This window comes from Ctenocephalides felis, unplaced genomic scaffold (assembly GCF_003426905.1).
Source record: "Ctenocephalides felis isolate EL2017-DRISC unplaced genomic scaffold, ASM342690v1 CF-g0.4_SCAFFOLD_01886, whole genome shotgun sequence".
NCBI classification, from domain to species: domain Eukaryota; kingdom Metazoa; phylum Arthropoda; class Insecta; order Siphonaptera; family Pulicidae; genus Ctenocephalides; species Ctenocephalides felis.
Window position 1 is genome coordinate 169,633,187 of NW_020538040.1, and position 20,980 is coordinate 169,654,166.

Genomic DNA, 20,980 nt, shown 5'->3' on the forward strand with positions numbered 1-20,980 from the left:
TAACTTTGCAATTCAGTTTATATAATTCTTATAAATATTAGGCAATATTTCAGTATTTATAATATTTTATTTTCAAACATTTAATATTCCTCGAACATTTCGTTACGGTACGGGAAGTTCCAGCAATTTGCCTTAAGGCACGATGCCATACACCACTAGTTATTATTATCTATCACAATATTCTAAATATATTATAAGTCCAGGTGAAATCGTTCTAAGCCGACTATGTTAAATGAAATTTAATACTAAAGTATTCTTATTTTAGACAAACCCAGTATATAAAACGCTGAACAAAAGAGTCGACAGAAATACAAGCCGGAAACACACTCCAGCGAAAAATAAGGTCAAAGTAGACATGACATTGTTTGCTTTTTGCTTGTTGATTGTTGCTTGTTGCTTGTGCAATAAATTCCAATTGTTGACATTTTGCAACCATTCACGTCAAATCGTCTCTCTACGAGTTTTCATTCATTTGTTTAAATAAATAGTACAGTCAAGGGACAAGTGACAAATTATAGCAATAATACATATTGATGATACATATTATCAGATTTAAAATTTATTTTGCTGAACTGTAGCAAGTTTGCATTAATTTTGCGGATCAAATTGACAAAATTGATTGTTGAAGAACTGATAAAACTCGTCGTGGTATACTACTTTATCAATCATTTCAAAATTTTAGGAATATATTTATACATGGTTTAAGAATACATAGTAAAATTTTTGAAGAAAAAAATTAAATATTTTTAAGTTATCGTCGATCTCCAACGGCGCGACAAAAAAAGGCCCTTCACTGCTGCAGTGATTCCGGCCTTCTACGTGGATGAAACTTAAAAAAAAATTCTCGTTAAACTAGATTATATTGTCTGTAAAATGAACTACGATAAAAAAAAAAAAAATTGACAAAATGACGACGTTTTTTAAAAAAAAGTCGAATTTTATCCAAAATTTTGGTCGTTTTTGGACTGCCAAAATTCGATTTTTGATCCGATCAAAAAATCGATAGTTCATTTTATGGAGAATTATATATAGAACATGAGAAAACGCGTGAAATTAAATGATCGTTATACTTATACTAGACATATACTCTTTAAAGGGTTGTGACTCAAAAACTATTTAAGATATCGATTTAAATTTTGTATTTTTTTTTAAAGGTATGACCTATAGAAATATGGCAAAATTAAAATTTCGTTTTTTTGAAAATTTCACACTAGTTGTGCCCCTTAAGAATGCGTCCATTAATCACATGAAGTTTTTAGGGGAAGGGGGGGTTAGACAAAAAAATCACGAAATATCACGTGGGGGAGAGAGGGGGTATAGTAAGATATCACGTGTATTTATTTTTACCTAAATTTAAAAAAATTCAAACATTTTCAAATAAAATTACAATTTTTTCTAGTAACTAAAAATACACGTAATGTTTGGTGGGAGAGAGGAGGGTAGTTTAAATATCACCACATATCACCAAGAGGGAGAGGATCTAAAATCCTTAACAAATTGATCACGTGATTAATAGACGCCCCCTAGAACATGATCTAGTACAAACCAATCCTGGGTTCAATCCCAACCTCGGCTAGCTCGATATCAAGCAGTATAATATCAAATTCCTACTTAAGATTATATGTATGTTACATACATACATACATATATACATACATACATACATACATACATACAGTATGTATAAGTATGATCTCAAATAAAATGGTTCCAAATTGATAAAAACAATTCTCTGAAAGTTATAGCTCTTAATATTAACTTTTCGATAGTGCGCAATTCAATCAAACTTTGTATGGAAATAGCTACATTAGAGCAGCAGCATTAGGTATTTTTTGGATTTTCAGTTTTTTTTCACAAATGTTTAATACCTGTATTGTAGAAAAATTTTACTTCATATGATTATTTTCTGTATAAGTACTAAACTTATTGAGTTCAAAATTTATTATTGTAACAAGCATATTTAATAACAACATATTCATTCTGTAATTCCGCAATCTGCTCTTCGAAGAAACTATTCAAAATATTTTCACTCTCCCACAGACAAAAAGAACCATTTGTTTAAAATACAACGAAGCTTATTATATACAAATTTTAGGAAATAGTTACGTCTCATCATCAAGCTTTCTGATAAAAATAAAATTTGTATATATATTATTGAATACACCAATCAGTTATTTTAACAATATGTACTCAACTATGTGCATTCCATAATTAGAGTTTGATATAAGCAATTATTACTTTGGAATATATATATATATATATGTCTTATATATAAAATTCTTCTGTACGGGTGTATGATTTGATACTTCTAAACGGTTATTCGTATTTTGATAATTCTTTTCAGAGTTTGTCAAAGGAAATTTTTAAGATTTATTGAACGATAAAACTATAGTAATATTGTAGAAATAAATGGCAAAAATTACAAAAAAAAACACTTATCATTGTTTGACATTGAAAAACATTTAAACGTCATCTGCTAGAAATGTCAATTCACTTGAATTTGAATTTAGCTGAAATTATGAGCCTAGATAATATTAGAATATAATACACAAGAAAAATGTAATGTCTACATTATTATTGCCGAAAAGCAGCTGAGATGTGCCAGAAATTAAAATAATATAAGATACAGTCAACAGTATATTTTGGCAGATGAAATTATATAATTCAGTTTAATAAATAACGCAATAAGTCCAAAATTGCATATACATTATTTTTTTAAATTTATGCATGTCGCATTTTGGTTTTACTTTACTAAATTATTTAACAATACAAAAAATATTTCTACTTATTAAAAAAATGATTTAGAATTTTGTTTCATGATCTAAATTCATTTGTTTGGCATTGGATATATGGAATATTCAGCAAGTTGATCTTGGATTGAAGAGTGCTCATATGAACTAGATTTTACAAATTAATGCACCTAAAATTTGAACATAAACAATAATGTTTATTAAATTATTAGTAAGAAAAATGTATTTTAGAGATTATAATTGCCAAAAAGTAACTAATATATCGTACGAGATTATGAAAATTATAGACTAAATTGTTGAAGCAATTATGTTGTGTGGTAAAAGTGTGATATTGTTTTTTTCCCGCAGATACTATATTATTTTTTTCTGAATTTCTTATACTGCTTATGATAAGACCATAAGTGAATCATAAATAAATCATCTATAAATAAGACCATAAATGCAATTCTATAAAATGAATCACAAATGCGGACATCGGATAGGATATTAAAAGTATAGGATAGGAATTAAAAAATTTGGAACTTTTGAATTGTAGACGTGGGTACAGGACAACGTATATATATATATATATATATATATATATATATATATTGTCAACTTTCATCAGCGTCATGTGGTCTCAATTGAGTATACTTACTATCAATAATCAGTGAAAGTTATTATCTTGCCTGTAAAACAATTCATTGTATTTTTCAGGTAAAATTCTGGGATTATAGGAAATAATTAAAAGACATCATGTATTATCGGTAGGATCTCTACATTGCGCGGTGTCATGAGTGGTTCCAACATTTATTTGGTACCATCGGTGGGATCTCTACATATTTTTGTGTCATCGGTGGTTCCACCCATATATATATATATATATATATATATATACATATATATATATATTATATATATGATTTAGTTGTTATTTTTGATGTTGAAATATATGCCATAAGCCTCGGAGGGTGCAAAGTACACAAGTCGTGGCAGATATTACTAAACTTTACTCACATTTTTGTCAAATAAAACTATCATTCTCCTTTTTACATCATGCAAAAAATGATAAAAAATTCATGGTGTTGACAAGTTAGATGTATAAATGTTAGTGCTAATTTTTAGTGTTGTGTACACATCTTTAGATGTAACCTACCAACGTTAATATCCACTGATGATGGCATTAAATTGAATGTCGTATCGCCCTCAAGAACTCACTCATATATATATATATATATATATATATATATATATATATATATATACATATATATATATATATATATATTAAATAATTTATTTATTTATCTATTATTATTACCTCGTCTTATTCGCAGCTTGACCGGATCAGCACGTGCACTGCAGAGCAAAAGTGCGCCCACTATCGCTACGAAAAGGCACATTGTTTTTTCGCGCACAAATTTTTAATTTTCGATGATTTCTTCATTATCAATTCATTACAGTTTTCACGCTTATTGATCACATCAATGATCTTTCATTTGAAACTAGTTAATAAAATCTTAACAATACTAATTGCACTGCACATGTTGCACATCAACTCACCATGATGGTAAAGGATAATGAGGAAACTGAATGTGTAGTTGAAAAAGGAAAGTTTGGTAATCAGATGAATAAGAAATCAGTTAGGTATTGTTTATATTTTGTCACTCGTTGCGATCAATCGTGTTTTCTATGAAAGGAAAATTTTTTATATTAATATAAATCACTACAATGTTAAAAACAATGTTTGTTTTGTGTGTGTTTATCACTTTTGAGTTCGAATTTGATTATTTCACAAAAAGTTTCATTAGTGATGCGAAGCGTGCGTCCGTCCTGTGTAGCGTGACCTATGAACTGAACTGCGTAGAGTTCAGGAAAAGCTGCCTGCATGTACTATTTTAGTGTTTAATGCACCTGTAACGCCGGAATGGCTACAATCGATGGGGCGACCGCATCGATCAAACAATAAGAAAGTGGAATACATCAATATTTCTGTCTTCGCCATTGTTTCGATGAAAATGTAGAGCACATAGAGAATAATACACACACATTTGTATAAACATATGCATCGTATAGAGATATATACAAAATATATCGTTGTACAAAGTTTCATGAAAATCATCAACATTCAATTACAAAGGAACGGCCCGGCCGATCTTTACCAAAAACTAATCAACACGATTACTAATCAATAACTTTCGAACAGTTTTTATCTTCCCGTAAGGTAAGTTATTTGAATCGTCCAAAAATCGAAATTGAACATTTTTACATTTTTTCACGTTTTGAAGGTTTCTGAACATTTTGCCATACTTTAGAAAAAATTGATGTGTGTGCATGTGTATTAGAAATGGGCTTATCATATCCAAAGCTGGATCGGTTAGGATTTGACTCCGCTTCAGAGAGGAGTTATATTCCCTTAATAACTCCACAACTCCGACAACTTTGAAACATATTACTTGACACAAATGTGTTCTCTAGTGTGTTGTTAACATATCTAAGGATTTATTGAGACTTTTATGCATTTCAAAATCTTTTAATATGTTTATTTTTATACGAAAAAAATGCAGTGAACCTTATATATGAAATAAGAACAAATCTTTGTGTATAATATTTTTCACAAAATAATAATACCTCACATTTTTTTATTTCCTTTTCGAGAATTAATTATACATCAGGTAGTTTGATTAGCATACTATTACTTTTACACAATTATAAAATCATAATTGTGTAAAAGTTATAATACTAAATATTTTTTAGCTGATTGTATGCCATTGAAAGAGCTCATTTACGGACAAACATTATCGTATACAGAATATAGAATACAAAATAGCATATATTTTGAGACATTATAATGTCTGGAAAGTCCTAAAACTGCCTGTGAGACTAGAAAAAAAACACTTCTTTCGACCCAAATCTTTGTATTAGTAAAAAATCTCAAGCAAATATCTGCACATGTTAACAGATTTAGTACCAGTTTAGGAAAGTCGGATATGACAAATCCTGTGAGACAACTCCACTCGTATTCACTCCGAGAGAAGACTTGTATCGGAGTGATAACTCCGGAGTGAGTTACCCATCTCTAATGTGTATGTATGTATGGATACAATTTTTTGTCCACGTTTTCGGGCGCACGGATCAACCGATTTGAATTGTTCGATCCCTATTGATAGGGAGATTTGCTGATTAGTTTTTGGCAAAGGCTGGTCCAGCCGTTTCGGAGATACGGAGCAAAGACTGCAGAAACTAGAAATCGAGTTTTTGAGAGAACGGAGCATCCGATTTGAATAATTTGTAAAACATTCGATTCGCAATGACGGGAAAAGTGTTGATTAGTTTTTGGCGAAAGCAGGTCCAGCCGTTTCGGAGATACCGAGCTAAGGGTGCAAAAAATAGCAGTTTTTGAGAGAACTTAGTATCCGATTTGAATGATTCAAAAAACTTTCTGCTTGTGTTGACGAAATGATTGCTTTTGGGATTTTTTATAATTTCCAAAAAAAAAATGTTTTTTTGAATATCGAAAATAAATCGAATATGCTTAAAGGTATAAACTCACTAATATACTTCAAATAAATAATTTTAACTCCTTAATTCAGTTTATATGATTCTTATAATATTAATGATAACGTCCTTTATTTTAAATTGGGCCGTAAGGGTAGAGTCTTAAAATTGGGCATTGCAAAGAATTCAATTTTTTTTGAAAATTTCAAAATTTTCAAAGTATCTAATTTTTCAAAGTTCTCAAAAAAAATTGAGTTTTTAAAAAAAAAAAATCATTCTCGGTATCGGAAATTTCAGCAATTTTATTAAAATGGGTAGAAGCGTAAGGGAGAGTCTTAAAATTTGTTATTCCGAAACAGAGCATTGCATAGAAGTCAAATTTTATGAAAAATTCAAAATTTTCAAAAGTATCTAACTTTTTCAAAGTTTTCAAAAAAAAATTGAGTTTTTCAAAAAAAAAAATCATTCTCGGTATCGGAAATTTCAGCAATTTTATTAAAATGTTTATTTAAAGTTCAAGCAATTTTATTAAAATGGGTAGAAGCGTAAGGGTAAAAATTTGTTATTCCAAAACAGGGCATTGCTAAAAAGTCAATTTTTTGAAAAATTTCAAAATTTTCAAAAGTATCTAATTTTTTCAAAGTTTGCAAAAAAAATTAAGTTTTTCAAAAAAAAAAAATCATTCTCGGTACGGGAAATTCCAGCAATTTTATTAAAATGGGTAGAAGCGTAAGGGTAAAAATTTGTTATTCCAAAACAGGGCATTGCTAAGAAGTCAATTTTTTGAAAAATTTCAAAATTTTCAAAAGTATCTAATTTTTTCAAAGTTTGCAAAAAAAATTAAGTTTTTCAAAAAAATTCATTTTTGGTACGGGAAGTTCCAGCAATTTTATTAAAATAGGTAGAATCGTAAGGATAGGGTCTTAAAATTTGTTATTCCGAAACAGGGCATTGCAAAGAAGTCAAAATTTTTGAAAAATTTCAAAATTTTCAAAAGTATCTAATTTTTTCAAAGTTCTCAAAAAATTAGGTTTTTTCAAAAAAAAACATTTTCGGTACGGGAAGTTCCAGCAATTTTATTAAAATGGGTAGAATCGTAAGGGTAGAGTCTTAAAATTTGTTATTCCGAAACAGAGCATTGCAAAGAGATCAAATTTTTTGAAAAATTTCAAAATTTTCAAAGTATCTAATTTAAAAAGAAAAAAATTGAGTTCAAAAAGATTCATTTTCGGTAGGGAAGTTCCAGCAATTTTATTAAAATGGGTAGAATCTTAAGGATAGGGACTTAAATTTGTTATTCCGAAACAGGGCATTGCATAGAAGTCAAATTTTTGGAAAAATTTCAAAATTTTCAAAAGTATCTAATTTTTTCAAAGTTTGCAAAAAAAATTAAGTTTTTCAAAAAAATTCATTTTTGGTACGGGAAGTTCCAGCAATTTTATTAAAATAGGTAGAATCGTAAGGATAGGGTCTTAAAATTTGTTATTCCGAAACAGGGCATTGCAAAGAAGTCAAAATTTTTGAAAAATTTCAAAATTTTCAAAAGTATCTAATTTTTTCAAAGTTCTCAAAAAATTAGGTTTTTCAAAAAAAAACATTTTCGGTACGGGATGTTCCAGCAATTTTTCTAAAATGGGTAGAATCGTAAGGGTAGAGTCTTAAAATTTGTTATTCCGAAACAGAGCATTGCAAAGAGATCAAATTTTTTGAAAAATTTCAAAATTTTCAAAAGTATCTAATTTAAAAAGAAAAAAAATTGAGTTCAAAAAGATTCATTTTCGGTAGGGAAGTTCCAGCAATTTTATTAAAATGGGTAGAATCTTAAGGATAGGGACTTAAAATTTGTTATTCCGAAACAGGGCATTGCATAGAAGTCAAATTTTTTGGAAAAATTTCAAAATTTTCAAAAGTATCTAATTTTTTCAAAGTTCTCAAAAAAAATGTTGAGTTTTTCAAAAAAAAATCATTTTCGGAAGTTCCAGCAATTTTATTTACATGGGTAGAATCGTAAGGGTAGAGTCTTAAAATATGTTATTCCGAAACAGGGCATTGCAACATTTTGTTTAACTTCCCGTAGGGCAAGTTATAGTAATCGCAAAAAAATCGAAAATGAAAATTTTTATATATCTTTACGTTTCAGAGGTTTCTGAACATTTTGGCATACCTTAGAAAAAATGGATGTATGTGTGTGTGTGTGTGTGTGTGTGTATGTGTGTGTGTATGTATGTACGTGTGTGTATGTATGTGCGGATACAAATTTTCGTCGACGATTTCGGGAACACCGATTAACCGATCTGAATAATTCAAAAAACATTCGATTCGTATTGATAAGGAGACGTGCTGATTAGTTTTTGGCGAAGGCAGGTCTAGCCGTTCCGAAGATACGGGGCAAAAAGTGCCGAAAACGGTAACTCGGTTTTTAAGAGAACGGAGCGTCCGATTTGAAAAATTCAAAAAATATTTTACTTGTATTGACAAGATGTAGATTTGATCAAATTTTCATGAAGGCAGGTCTAGTGGTTTCGGAGATCTAATGAAAAAAGTAAAAAAAAATGCCATTCGGCGGTTAAAAATGATCATTAGACATATGCACATCAAATTATCAGATATTTTATAGAGATTTTAACAATAAGTATAATTTTTTTTTACATTTCTATGGGTTCCGTACCAATGCTTATGCGTTAGACGGCGGCGCGGCACTTGCGAGCTTTGACATTTCGTCTCTATGCAGTTCAAGTAGTGTGATTGCTTTGAAAAAAAGTTCAGAATTTCCAAAATATGTCAAAATGAAGAAAACATTTTTTTTCAAAAAATTTTATTGTTTTAAAAAAAAAATTTTTTTTCTCAAAAAAAAATTTTTTTTTTCAAATAAAATTTTTTTTTTTTTTAAAAAAAGTATTTTTTTGTCAAATTTATAGTTTCTCAAAAATCTATTTTTTTCGAAGTAAATTTTTTTCAAAAATGTTATTCGTTTTTGAAAAAATAATAATTTTTGGTACGGGAAGTTCCAGCAATTTGCCTTAAGGCACGATGCCCTAATTGCCTTAAGACAGAATTCCACTTACAGCTAGTTATTTATTAACTCTTCTACTCAAACAATAAGTTAGCGAACCGTTTTCCCAGAGCGTTGGCGTCATACGGCAACACCAATGTTGTTTGTACACACAACACCAACACACCAGCACACCAAACCACTACACCGTGACTACACTACTGCACACCACTACAGAGCGCACACGCTATCCTTATCTATGGCTGCGGCTGGCAGCGCCTACGTTCGTCGGTTCGTTCGCTTCGGATTCGTTCTCAGCATCGGAAATTGAACGAATGACGTCCGAGAGTGAAGAGATGTGTTTTTGATGTGCTTGGTGGAGTGCAAATGGATTTGTTCTAAATGAGTTCAAATATTCATTTAACAGTGTTTGGAATTAATATATATGTTCAATGGAAAATTTCTAAGCTTTTATTTATTCATGGATAATGAAAATGTCGTGACAGATGCAAATTTTAATGGCGAAGCTAATGTCGTAGTCCACTTTTGTACCAAGATGGCTGTGACTACTACATTCCTTGCTTGTCCGTCAAATTCTTCAGTGAAGGACACAAGGAGTATTGTCGTCACCTTTAAATGCACAAGGTAGAATTGAAATCTTAAATTCTCATTTTGATTACTATTGAAGTAATATGATATTCAATATACATTATGTGCGCGTAACTATATTTATCATTGTGTATGTATGCGGCGACCTCGTCAAGTCTACGTGTTGATTCGCAACAACGACGTAATTCGCGTCATTTTCATATGAAATGAGAAATTTATATTTTACGCTATATAATTTTGAGCATATGATAAAATATGTCAACCCATTTTCAATGTCTAAAAGCTGGCCTGGTATGTACACAATGTAAACATCAAAACCAGATCTCTATTTTCAATGAATACTATCAAAATCAAGTTGGTTCTGGTTTTTGTAAGTCGATCCTTTTCATCCTAATCAACGATGTTTTTATATTTCAATTATATATATATATATATATATATATATATAATGTTAAATATGAACAACACAACACTCAGATTTTTAACACACACTTTATACTACACATTCTTTAATATTTTATTTAAATTATATTTAATTTTTGAAAATACAAAAAACACCAACTCTGTGAACCGACACAAATGTTTTAGACGACTCTTATCTTAAACATCAACAATAATTTATAATTTTTTTTCATTTATCTTATTCTCTCCAAAAAATTAACTTGTTGATAGTGCACTTCATTTGTTTACATTATAATAATACCCTCTCTTCATCTCGATACTTAAGATTTGTTTAAAATACTTCTGTATGTTTCACATGTTTTAGTAATGTGTAGTATATAAGTAACTGTTTTGAAATTATACTGAAGATGAGGCATACCATGGTCTCGAAACGTCTGTAATTACCAAATAAAGTGTGTGTTAAAAATCTGAGTGTTGTATTGTTCATATTTAACATTTAATATTAGTTCCACTCATATCACAAAATTTTATATATATATATATATATATATATATATATATATATGTATTTGATTAACTACTTTATCAAGTAAATATTTTTCTGCCATGTTTACACCTACAAATTCTATTTACAGATTTGGTAGTTAATTTTTATTGTAATCAATTAAGTGCAAGGCATAAGAAAGTGTAAATATACAATGAATTAAGGGCTATCTTTTGAAAAACTACTACCTGAATTAACATACAAAATTTTTATCAAGTTTCGACAGAGCATTTAATGAAAATGTGGTAAGTGCTTGATTATAATAATATCAGATGATTATGGTTATTACTTTTTAAAAATCTTTTGAATTATTGGTCTAACTATTTAAATTGCTTTTTGTTCATTGAACATGTATTTGATATTTTTAATTAAATCAATTTTTATCCACTATTTTAAGAAAAAATCTACCAGTTCTTTAATTGACAGTTTATTTGGTTATTATCAATGATTATTAAGCATTATTTGTAAACAAGCTCATATTAACAAATACATATTTTCATTCCCATTAGTGTCTAGGTATTTATATGTATAATTACCAATTTTGACAATTGCTTTTTTAGTTTCAATCCTATTTATTTTAAATATCCTATAGCAGCATCTATTCAATTTTTTTTATGTTTGCGACTGGTTTTCGTGTAATTTTTTTACCGTTGATTTTATACTTTATCTGTGTTGTCCAACACCTATGTTTTAATTTTTTCAAATATTATTATTAGATTATATATTATGCACATATAGCAGGGTTATAAATCATCAGATCTTTAATATGATCTCTCTATGGTTTCTGGGGTAATTATTACTCCACAGTTGCAAAACTTATAAAAAGTAGTACTGTATTCATCTGTATGTATGAACTATATAATCACTGCGCCATTTTCTTATATTAATTTGTTTTTATAGATACTGAGTATGTGCCTTGCAGATACGGAGTCCTGAAACATTTCTTTCTTTGTCTCCAGTTGCTTTATTTAGTTTTATTAAAATACTGCATACATAATAATCTAGTCATTAGTCACAATAATTGGCAATTTTTTTGTGAAGTAGTTTATTATTGTACAAATTTTATTTGCTCAGTGCTAAAAAGTTCAATTAATGTAAGAATTGTGTTAATAAATATTAAGAAATCCATTGAAAACGTGTATGTCTGAAATTAGTTCAGAAGGATATATACTAGTGAATTGATAAAAATAAATATACTTCAACATGACATCGCACAGTAAACTCGCTCCAGGTGGGACTAATCCTCCGCCTCAAGGTAAGCTTCTATTTTCAATTATTTTTTAAATCTCGTTTTTTATGAAAATATTCGTGAACAGGTTCCTCAAGTGGAGCTGATGGTGATTACCAACTAGTTCAGCATGAAGTTTTATACTCCATGGCTAATCAATACGAGGTACTTGAATTTTTGGGTCGAGGAACTTTTGGGCAAGTTGTTAAGTGCTGGAAGAAAGGCACTAACGAAATAGTGGCAATCAAAATATTGAAGAACCATCCATCATACGCTCGCCAAGGCCAAATAGAAGTATGTCATTATATTATTTAGTACAATTTTGTTGATGTAGTTTATCTGAGGCTAATGAATGCTTTCTTTAAGTTGTGAGCAATAAACAAATGTTTGTTTAAAATTTGTTTATTGCTTTTTGTTTCGCATGAATAACCTGGATGATTCTGAATGCCCTTTAACAAGACAATGTAACAGCATAATGTTTTTAATGCATAGTTAATGTAATAATTAATTCATATTTCTCTTTTGATCATGAAAATTAATTGTTTCAGGTGTCAATATTATCACGTCTGAGTCAGGAAAATGCCGATGAGTTTAATTTTGTTCGTGCATTTGAATGTTTCCAACATAAAAATCATACATGTTTGGTTTTTGAGATGCTTGAGCAAAACTTGTATGATTTTTTAAAGCAGAACAAATTTTCGCCTCTGCCTTTGAAGTTTATAAGACCTATTCTTCAGCAAGTTCTCACTGCTATGCTCAAGCTTAAGGTAATTTTTTTGTGCATTAATTTTATTGATTATAAATGGTTGATAATATCTTCTTTAATGATTTAGCAATTGGGATTAATACATGCTGATTTGAAGCCTGAAAATATCATGTTAGTAGATCCTGTTAGGCAACCATATAGAGTGAAAGTAATAGATTTCGGTAGTGCATCACATGTCAGTAAAGCTGTGTGCAACACATACTTGCAATCTCGATATTATAGGTAAATTAATTTTTTTTTTTTTTTTGTTTTTAAAATTTGTTTATTCTATAATACTTAAATGATTTTTAGAGCTCCAGAGATAATTTTGGGTTTACCATTCTGCGAAGCTATCGATATGTGGTCACTGGGATGTGTTGTAGCCGAATTATTTTTGGGGTGGCCTCTATATCCAGGTTCTTCTGAATATGATCAAATCCGTAATATTAGTCAAACTCAAGGTAAATATTACTATTAAGTTATTATTAAAATATGCCATGTTTCTCTTTTTATACATACTTATTGTAGGATTACCAACTGAGCACATGCTAAACAATGCCTCTAAGACAACCAAGTTTTTCTATCGGGACATGGATAGTACTTATCCCTTCTGGAGGTTAAAAACTCCAGAAGAGTATGAGGCTGAAACTGGCATAAAATCAAAAGAAGCACGAAAATATATTTTCAACTGTTTAGATGATATTGGACAAGTTAATGTGCCTACTGACCTTGAGGGTGGACAATACTGGCTGAGAAAGCAGACCGTCGAGAATTTGTTGATTTGCTTAAAAGAATGCTGACCATGGACCAGGTATTTTTTAATACATAAAAGTTTTGTTTAATTTGAGCTGATTGAGTGATGTAATTAAAAGTGATAAGTTTTCTTATTGCATTTGCACTTAACAAACTATATTGATAAATCAAGTTTTGTGCTGTATTTACTAAATTTTCAATTGACTATAATGCATTCAAGTAGAATCTGGTGAAATTTCAGGAACGCCGCATAACGCCTGGTGAAGCATTGAATCATGCCTTTGTAAATCTTGCTCATCTGGTGGACTATGCACATTGTAATAATGTTAAAGCTAGTGTTCAGATGATGGAAGTGTGTCGAAGAAACCCTGATTACAACATTAATGTCAATCACCACCAAGCTTCCCAACCAACCACATTGGTAACTAACTTTGTTCCAAATAGTAATGGCAATGTTACATTCACTATAAATAATCAACTTACGAATCAAGTACAAAGATTAGTTAGAGAGCGGCCATCTTATGACAACTTGGTATGTTCATTGTATTTAATGATTAATCTTAATCTTGATTATATTCCATGCGACAAATACACCTCTAATTTTAACTTTCTCTGAGTTTTACAACTTTTCTCACTTCACTATCTCAAACATGAAAATTCATTTTATCTTATCTCTTAATATTTTTTTTCATATTTTCATAGTTATATAATCTAATATTATTCACTGTATTTTTTTGGTGTATTTGTCAGTGACATTGTAGTTGTAATTATTCAAGTTCCTCTCATCATCCTCACTGTTTGATATTTTACTCTGTTCACTTCTAGGATATATATCTCATTCTCGATTCCTCATGGGCCTTATTATAGTTATCCTATTTTTGTTCCTGTTTTCCTGTATTTTCCTGTTTTCCATCAATTTTCGTAATCCAGAAAATTCTTACACTTTTTAAGCATGAAAATTTTATTTTGGAGCCAGTTATGTTATAGGTGATGTTGTAGTTTCAATTATCTATTCCTTCCTTCATTCCTTTTATATTATATTGTAGTTTATTTAGTTATCCTATCACTGTCTTTGTTGTCTTGTGTTTTCCTGTCTTTTATGAAATTCAGAAAATTCTCTTACGCTTTTCAAGTATTATGATGCTTATGAGAATTTTTTTGCAGTACCAGTTATATGGCAGCCGGACTGTGGGTCGGCAGTATGCAGGTTCCTCCCGTACAGATCCTTTTCAACACCAACTTGTTTCTTCAATATTATGTCCACCTGGATATCAAGTTAGTAATACAAAATTATTATGTTTTTAAATATGTATTTATTTTTTCATTTTTATTTACCAAAAAAAACTGTATATGGGTCATTCTTTTACAAATCGTACGGATTTTCGAAAAAATAAAATGTCATATTTTAGAATGTTCATAAAAATTGAGCAAAAAATCCATATTTCAATCATAAATATTTACGTAAAAAAATTTTTTAAGCAAAATCCTGAAACACGTGTCAAATCATTTCATGTATATTATCTGTAAAAAGAATTTCAGACAATTCTAAAACGTCAAGGTCTGGATGGTGTACGGTTTGTAAAAGAATGACCCATATGTTGAATTTGTTATGCTCATTAAATGTTGTCTTTGGGTTCATAATTATAAGAAATATCATCTGAAAATTTCTAGATATATACTTACAGTATATGTTACATATTACATTTATTGTAGTTTTTCAATATTTTTACTTCATAAAATAAAATTTATTTATTTATTTCATATATTTTAATTTTAATATGATAATCACAAGAATTACATTCATTTGTATATAAGTTCTTAATACATTTTAATATTTTTTTACTCAAAAGTCCTGAGTATATTTATTTTCACTTGACTTATTATATACACAGGCAATGGGTTCTCCAGCTAAGCATGTGACTGTTGTTGGAACCCAAGGTGCAAGTGGTGCTCTGCAGATTCAACCTCCAATTCTTTCTGGGCAGGTAACTGGACAGCAATATGTTCCCGTATCCATGGTTGAGCCAAATGGTCGGCAAATGTTATTGACGGTAAAAATGCATTTCTGTACTTTTGAGGGGTTAGACCACCTTGGACCAACAATTTTTTCAAATTGAATAAATTGTACTAATTTACAAGTACTACAATCATAATAATGTTTTATAAGTTGAATTGTGCTTGAATAATGCAAATTCAATGTTTTCATTAATTATTTTGCTGATTCAACTTATTTTTTTTAAATTAACAAGGTGGTGTAAACCCTCAATAATTTTATTCAAATTATTGTAATTATATCCATTTTACACACAACCAAATCTTTGTCATTAAAACATATTATCGTATATCAATTGTTAGGCGTGATGAAAATTATGTAATTTGTGCTAAGTCTTTAAGACAATAATATTGCCGTGTAATGTGACATAGTAGAATTACTTGAAATGTTCAGTAGGTTTAGCTAAAATTATCTACTGGTAAAAGCCTACTTGGCTTTGTGAGAAGTAAAATATATGAATTATAAAATTTGGATATAGTCGTCCATACAATACTCAATTTCTGCTAGAATGCTGTTCAGTCCTCATGGCCTGGAAATAGGCAAATGGCCATTATTCCATCATGGCAGCAGATGACGGGTCATTCACATGGCCATTCTCAGCATACTATGGCTCCGCCTCTTATTCAAGAAGGTGTGGCTGTTAGTGATTGGGGTCGACCCTTACTGGTAGATTCGGCAGCTATTTTGCAGGTCAATAATAGTCACCTAGTTTTTTAGGGTTGATTGGAGAACTCACTGTCATTGGACTTTTTGTAACTCAGCTTTGTATGTTAGAACTTTCTAGTTGTATACAGTTTTATTGGTAAAAAGTTACATATTTATATTCACTTTTTCATCACATTTTTCATGTAGTCTCATCACATCTTTTGTGTGTCTGTATATTGAATTCTTCTTTAATATTTGTTTTATTATTTCTAGCTTGTGCATCCTGCTTGTGCATCCTGTTGTAGTTTTTTTTTTTTTTTTTTGCAATTAAGCCTTTTTGTGTGCAAATTACAAGCAAGTTGTGTGGAAAAAGTTATGCGTAATATGTAATAATTAAAATAATGCACTATAAAATGAAATATTACTATATATGATCTTCATTAATTTTTCATACCTATATTGTTTTATAGAGCATGGGAATTGATTTAAATTGGGGCATAACAATATACTTGGATAATCTTTTTATATTTTATTAATGCAGTTTCTTACAATTTATTGTAAATAATTGAGGTTAGATGTTACACATCATATGCAGATACCATACAATTTGTTTCTTTTTCTAGGTGTTATTGGTTTCTAATTATACATCTAGTACTACTGATAACGCATATTATACTACAGTTTGTGTGCATTTCAACTTTTTAATTTTTGTACAGCTTTAATAACTATATCACCTCCTCAATCTTAGTGTTTCTTCCACATTTTGTGCTAATTTTTTTTTTTTCTTTCACTAAGAGCTACTAAATAATACATTTTTTATATTGGAATACTTTTTGTAAATACAAATTTGTTAAACTTCTGCAACATCAAACATAAGAGACAAAATTTAAACATTCAAACATGTTCTGTTCAAAAATACATTTCTTAACTCTACTATTTGGTGTTTTTGCATAATATTGAAGTTTGACTAAATTTCAGTATTACATAAATAAAAATAGTGATGTAATATTAATAACCAATGCTTATTAGTGAAGAAATGTCAACTGTTTATCATTTCAGCACGATCAATATTATTCTTCACTTCATTGCTTTATTAATAATATTTTGATACATTCCAGTGATACTATCTTAACTGCATGTTGATATAAGCTGCAACCATTGTTACTAAAAATTTTTCTTTTTCATTTGTTTACATAATTTTCTATAACATTAAGATTTTTTTCAGTCACATCATTCGGTGAGAGCTTCAGTCTTCATATACTGGGGTTGGCTTCTATCTTAACTTTTAAATTTGTCTAAAAACACTAACATATTATTTTCACTGTCAGGACATTTACATAACTTTAATGTACTATATGTATGTATGTTTGTAACTCTGTGTGTTGTTTACATGTGGATTGTATGTATGTGTTACTTACCAATATTCACATATATCATATGAAATGTACTTGCAACCTTATATCTAGTAACTAAAAAAAAAATTACAATAACTATTTAACATATTTATAAGGTTCTTGTAATTTTTGTTAGTCATAAACTTGATCTGGGGTTGCTTGCTAAATTTAGAAATTATTGTGACAACTTTCAATTAAACAAATTTTTATTAAACACATCATGGTACATATAGGATCAAAGACCAGTGTTTGGCGTCGATGTTAGTGGTGATGTGTACAGTGGGTCGCTTATTGATCATGGGACTTGGACAACAAAGAGAAATTCCAAAGCAAGTCATTCTCATTTAACAGTTCCTTCTTCACATCATAGACATGTATGTTTTAACATAATTGCTATTAATATATTTAACTTTTATGCTTTCAAATGTAATCAAATAGGTTTAGTTTAATCAATCATTTTTCTAATTGCACAAGCAAAACATAATGAGGCATTGCAAAAGTCTTTTATATTTCTTGCAATGATGTATTGTACTGAACTTTTTAAACCATTTAATTTTTATTTAACAATTATTCAGTTTTAGTTTTTTTAAAATAAAATTTTCATTTGTATAGAACCACAAGAAAGAACCAACGCAGCTCAGCCCAGTTAAAAAACGTGTTAAAGAGGGTACTCCGCCTTCTGAATCACAGATGTATAGTAACAGTAGAGGAAGACGAGCTTCTCCAAATAATTGGCAGCACAGGTATAGATTCTATTTAATAATTTTAATCAAATTTTACAATACTATTTTAAAACTATGTTTTCAGTGATACTATTGACCACTCGATATCCAAGGTTATTACACCAGTCATTGGGCGCCAACATACCATAACTATCCATGATACTCCCTCGCCAGCTGTAAGTATTTTAATTAGTTTTTATTTAAAATGTATATCATCTTTTTTTTAAATGATTTGGTATATTATCAGAATTGTCAGATCTTTTTATTTATTACAAAAAATTATGTAGTTCTGATAACTACTATATCAGATATACAAATTTTGATATCCTAATTAATAGATCTTTTACCTTTTAAGCAGGTAATAACTATATCAGATAGTGAGGACGAAGCTCCGAATAAAACTGTGTCTCAACCTCCTGTGAACAACAGGCAGCAAAATAGAACTGTTGAACATGGAGCAGGCCATGTTAATGTCATGAATGGAACGATTTCTCACAATGTTACGAGTCAACAGAACAACATTAATGCAATAACATCTAATGGGAACAATAATATTACTTCTAGTAATATTTTGAATACTTCTACGGTGGCTGCTGTACATACACACCAAAATGCTTCTACCCAATACATCAGCAATCCTAATATAACATTACCTCAGAATGGTGGTTCTTTAAGGCAAAGGAAAAATAATATTGCTTTTGTGAATGTAGCAGATTCTGACAGTGAAGACTATAGAAGTCCGGCTAAACAAAACGCATATCAGGCTCAGGTATTACAAAATGTTATATATATAATTATGTATATATATATAAATTATGGTATATATATATAATTATATATATAGATATATAATATGTATATATATAATATATCTATATATATAATATGTATATATTATAATTATACTAATGTAATTATGCATTTTTAATAGTCTATCAAACATGAGCCATTCCATCATTCTCAAAAGAAACGACTACTTGCATTAGCTCAATCAGAATGCATGCTGAATGGTAATAATCAAAATGTGCATAGTGGCCACAACATTTCTACAAAGCAGGAGCCTGGTGTTGTTACAGCGAATGATTGTCAACAATCTGTAAGTTTATCATCTGTATTTATATTGTTTATATTTATTAATGTATTGTGTATTAAATTTTCGTAATTAAAAGAATCCCCATAAATTATAACAAATTTAAATAAAGCATGCATACAATTTTTAAGCCCTTTAATTAGTATTATCCTAAATAGAGGACATAATTTGTTGCAAAAATTTGGTTTTCAAAAAGTGCTATTTGTCATTCGTCACATGGTTATCTTTAATATTGACAAAAAAAATTGTATTTGTATTATATTTGGTGAAGGAGTATTGTATACAGAACTATGTTTCTTTAGAACTGTTCACAAGATTTCTTTGGAACTGTTATGCAGCCTTGCACCTCTAAAGATTATGTCCAACCCCAATATAATTATGATACTCATTGTACAATTGATAAGCGAGGGTCATGGGCTCCTCCGGCGCATTCTCAGTCCAATCACAGAAGAGAAGTATGTGAAGATACGTATTGTATCTTAATTTATTAGATTTTAATAATCTAAGCAGGCTTTGAGTGTATGTTTAAAATGTTTAATTTTGATTTCGAACACAATATGCGGTAATGTAACTGAGTTAACATGCTAAGTAAAAAATGAGAAACTGAGTAAAAATTTTTAAGTCTAAGGCTCTGCTTTTCATTAATATTTGCTAAAAGAAGCAAATATTCTGCATGTGTAGTAAACAGAAAATATATTTCAAACCCGTTATTATACATTATACATATTTCAATCAAAATGATACTTTACAACAAAATATTTCAGTCAAACAGGGAATATAAATTCAACTGAAGGAATATACACAGCCTCCACAAGCGCATACCAGAGAAGTACCCAGAGACCTCACAAAGCATGGGTTGGCACACACTCCCAGCATATCCCAAGTTACAGGTGAATTAATTATATTTTATATAGAGGTGCAAATTTATGCATATATTTTTGTGTAATCTACTAAAATACTATTAATATTTTAAGCAAGCCTATATCCGAAATGCTATTGTAGTTTATCTTGTTTGATTATTGTTTTTTTTTTAGCAGACATGGATCTCACATTTCTCCCGGTCCAGTTTGTGCGACACGAGTTTCTCCCAGTCATCCTCTATCAGCTGCAGGACAACCCCTTATCAAGCGGACCTCTATAGAAGGCCCGCTGTATATGTTACCACAACTCAGCCGACATACATACCTGCCAATCCTGTTCAACAATATCCGGGTACCTATATTATTGATCATTTTTCTTTTAAATAATTTTTAAAGACCTATTGAAAAAAATGTATAAAATTTGCATCCATAAGAGAATTTTCTATGATAAACTGAAAAACATGCTAAAACAATATATAAATATTGTTATAAGTTTTTTTTTTTGTGTTTATTTCTAACAAGATTGTGGGAATTCTTGAGAAAAATGATCTTATTGAATAAACTTTAGTTAATTATTACCTCGTTTATTTGAACAGAATGGAGTACACTTTCCCTGATGGTAGAGCTCTACCACCTCCAGCTCATCATGGCAGCCGACCAGCAGCTTTTTATCTGCCCATCATCTACCTACGCATCCATTGCCTGCCCATATGCAA

General features: G+C 29.7%; 1 protein-coding gene and 1 pseudogene across 1 annotated transcript; both read left to right on the plus strand.

Moving 5' to 3' along the window:
• Positions 1–9,469: 9,469 nt before the first annotated feature.
• On the plus strand, positions 9,470–20,195 carry LOC113376241 (homeodomain-interacting protein kinase 2-like). The gene is given in 20 exon segments (XM_026616150.1): positions 9,470–9,864; positions 10,866–11,019; positions 11,675–12,029; positions 12,091–12,296; positions 12,551–12,769; positions 12,836–12,990; positions 13,060–13,208; positions 13,276–13,488; positions 13,491–13,558; positions 13,742–14,032; positions 14,665–14,775; positions 15,393–15,551; positions 16,061–16,243; positions 17,826–17,966; positions 18,205–18,335; positions 18,400–18,490; positions 18,673–19,083; positions 19,246–19,410; positions 19,707–19,859; positions 20,169–20,195. Coding segments are annotated over 18 exon segments (2,925 nt in total). The 5' UTR covers positions 9,470–9,864; positions 10,866–11,019; positions 11,675–11,977.
• Positions 20,196–20,205: 10 nt separating this feature from the next.
• Positions 20,206–20,980, plus strand: part of LOC113376242 — a 2,897-nt pseudogene continuing 2,122 nt past the window's right edge.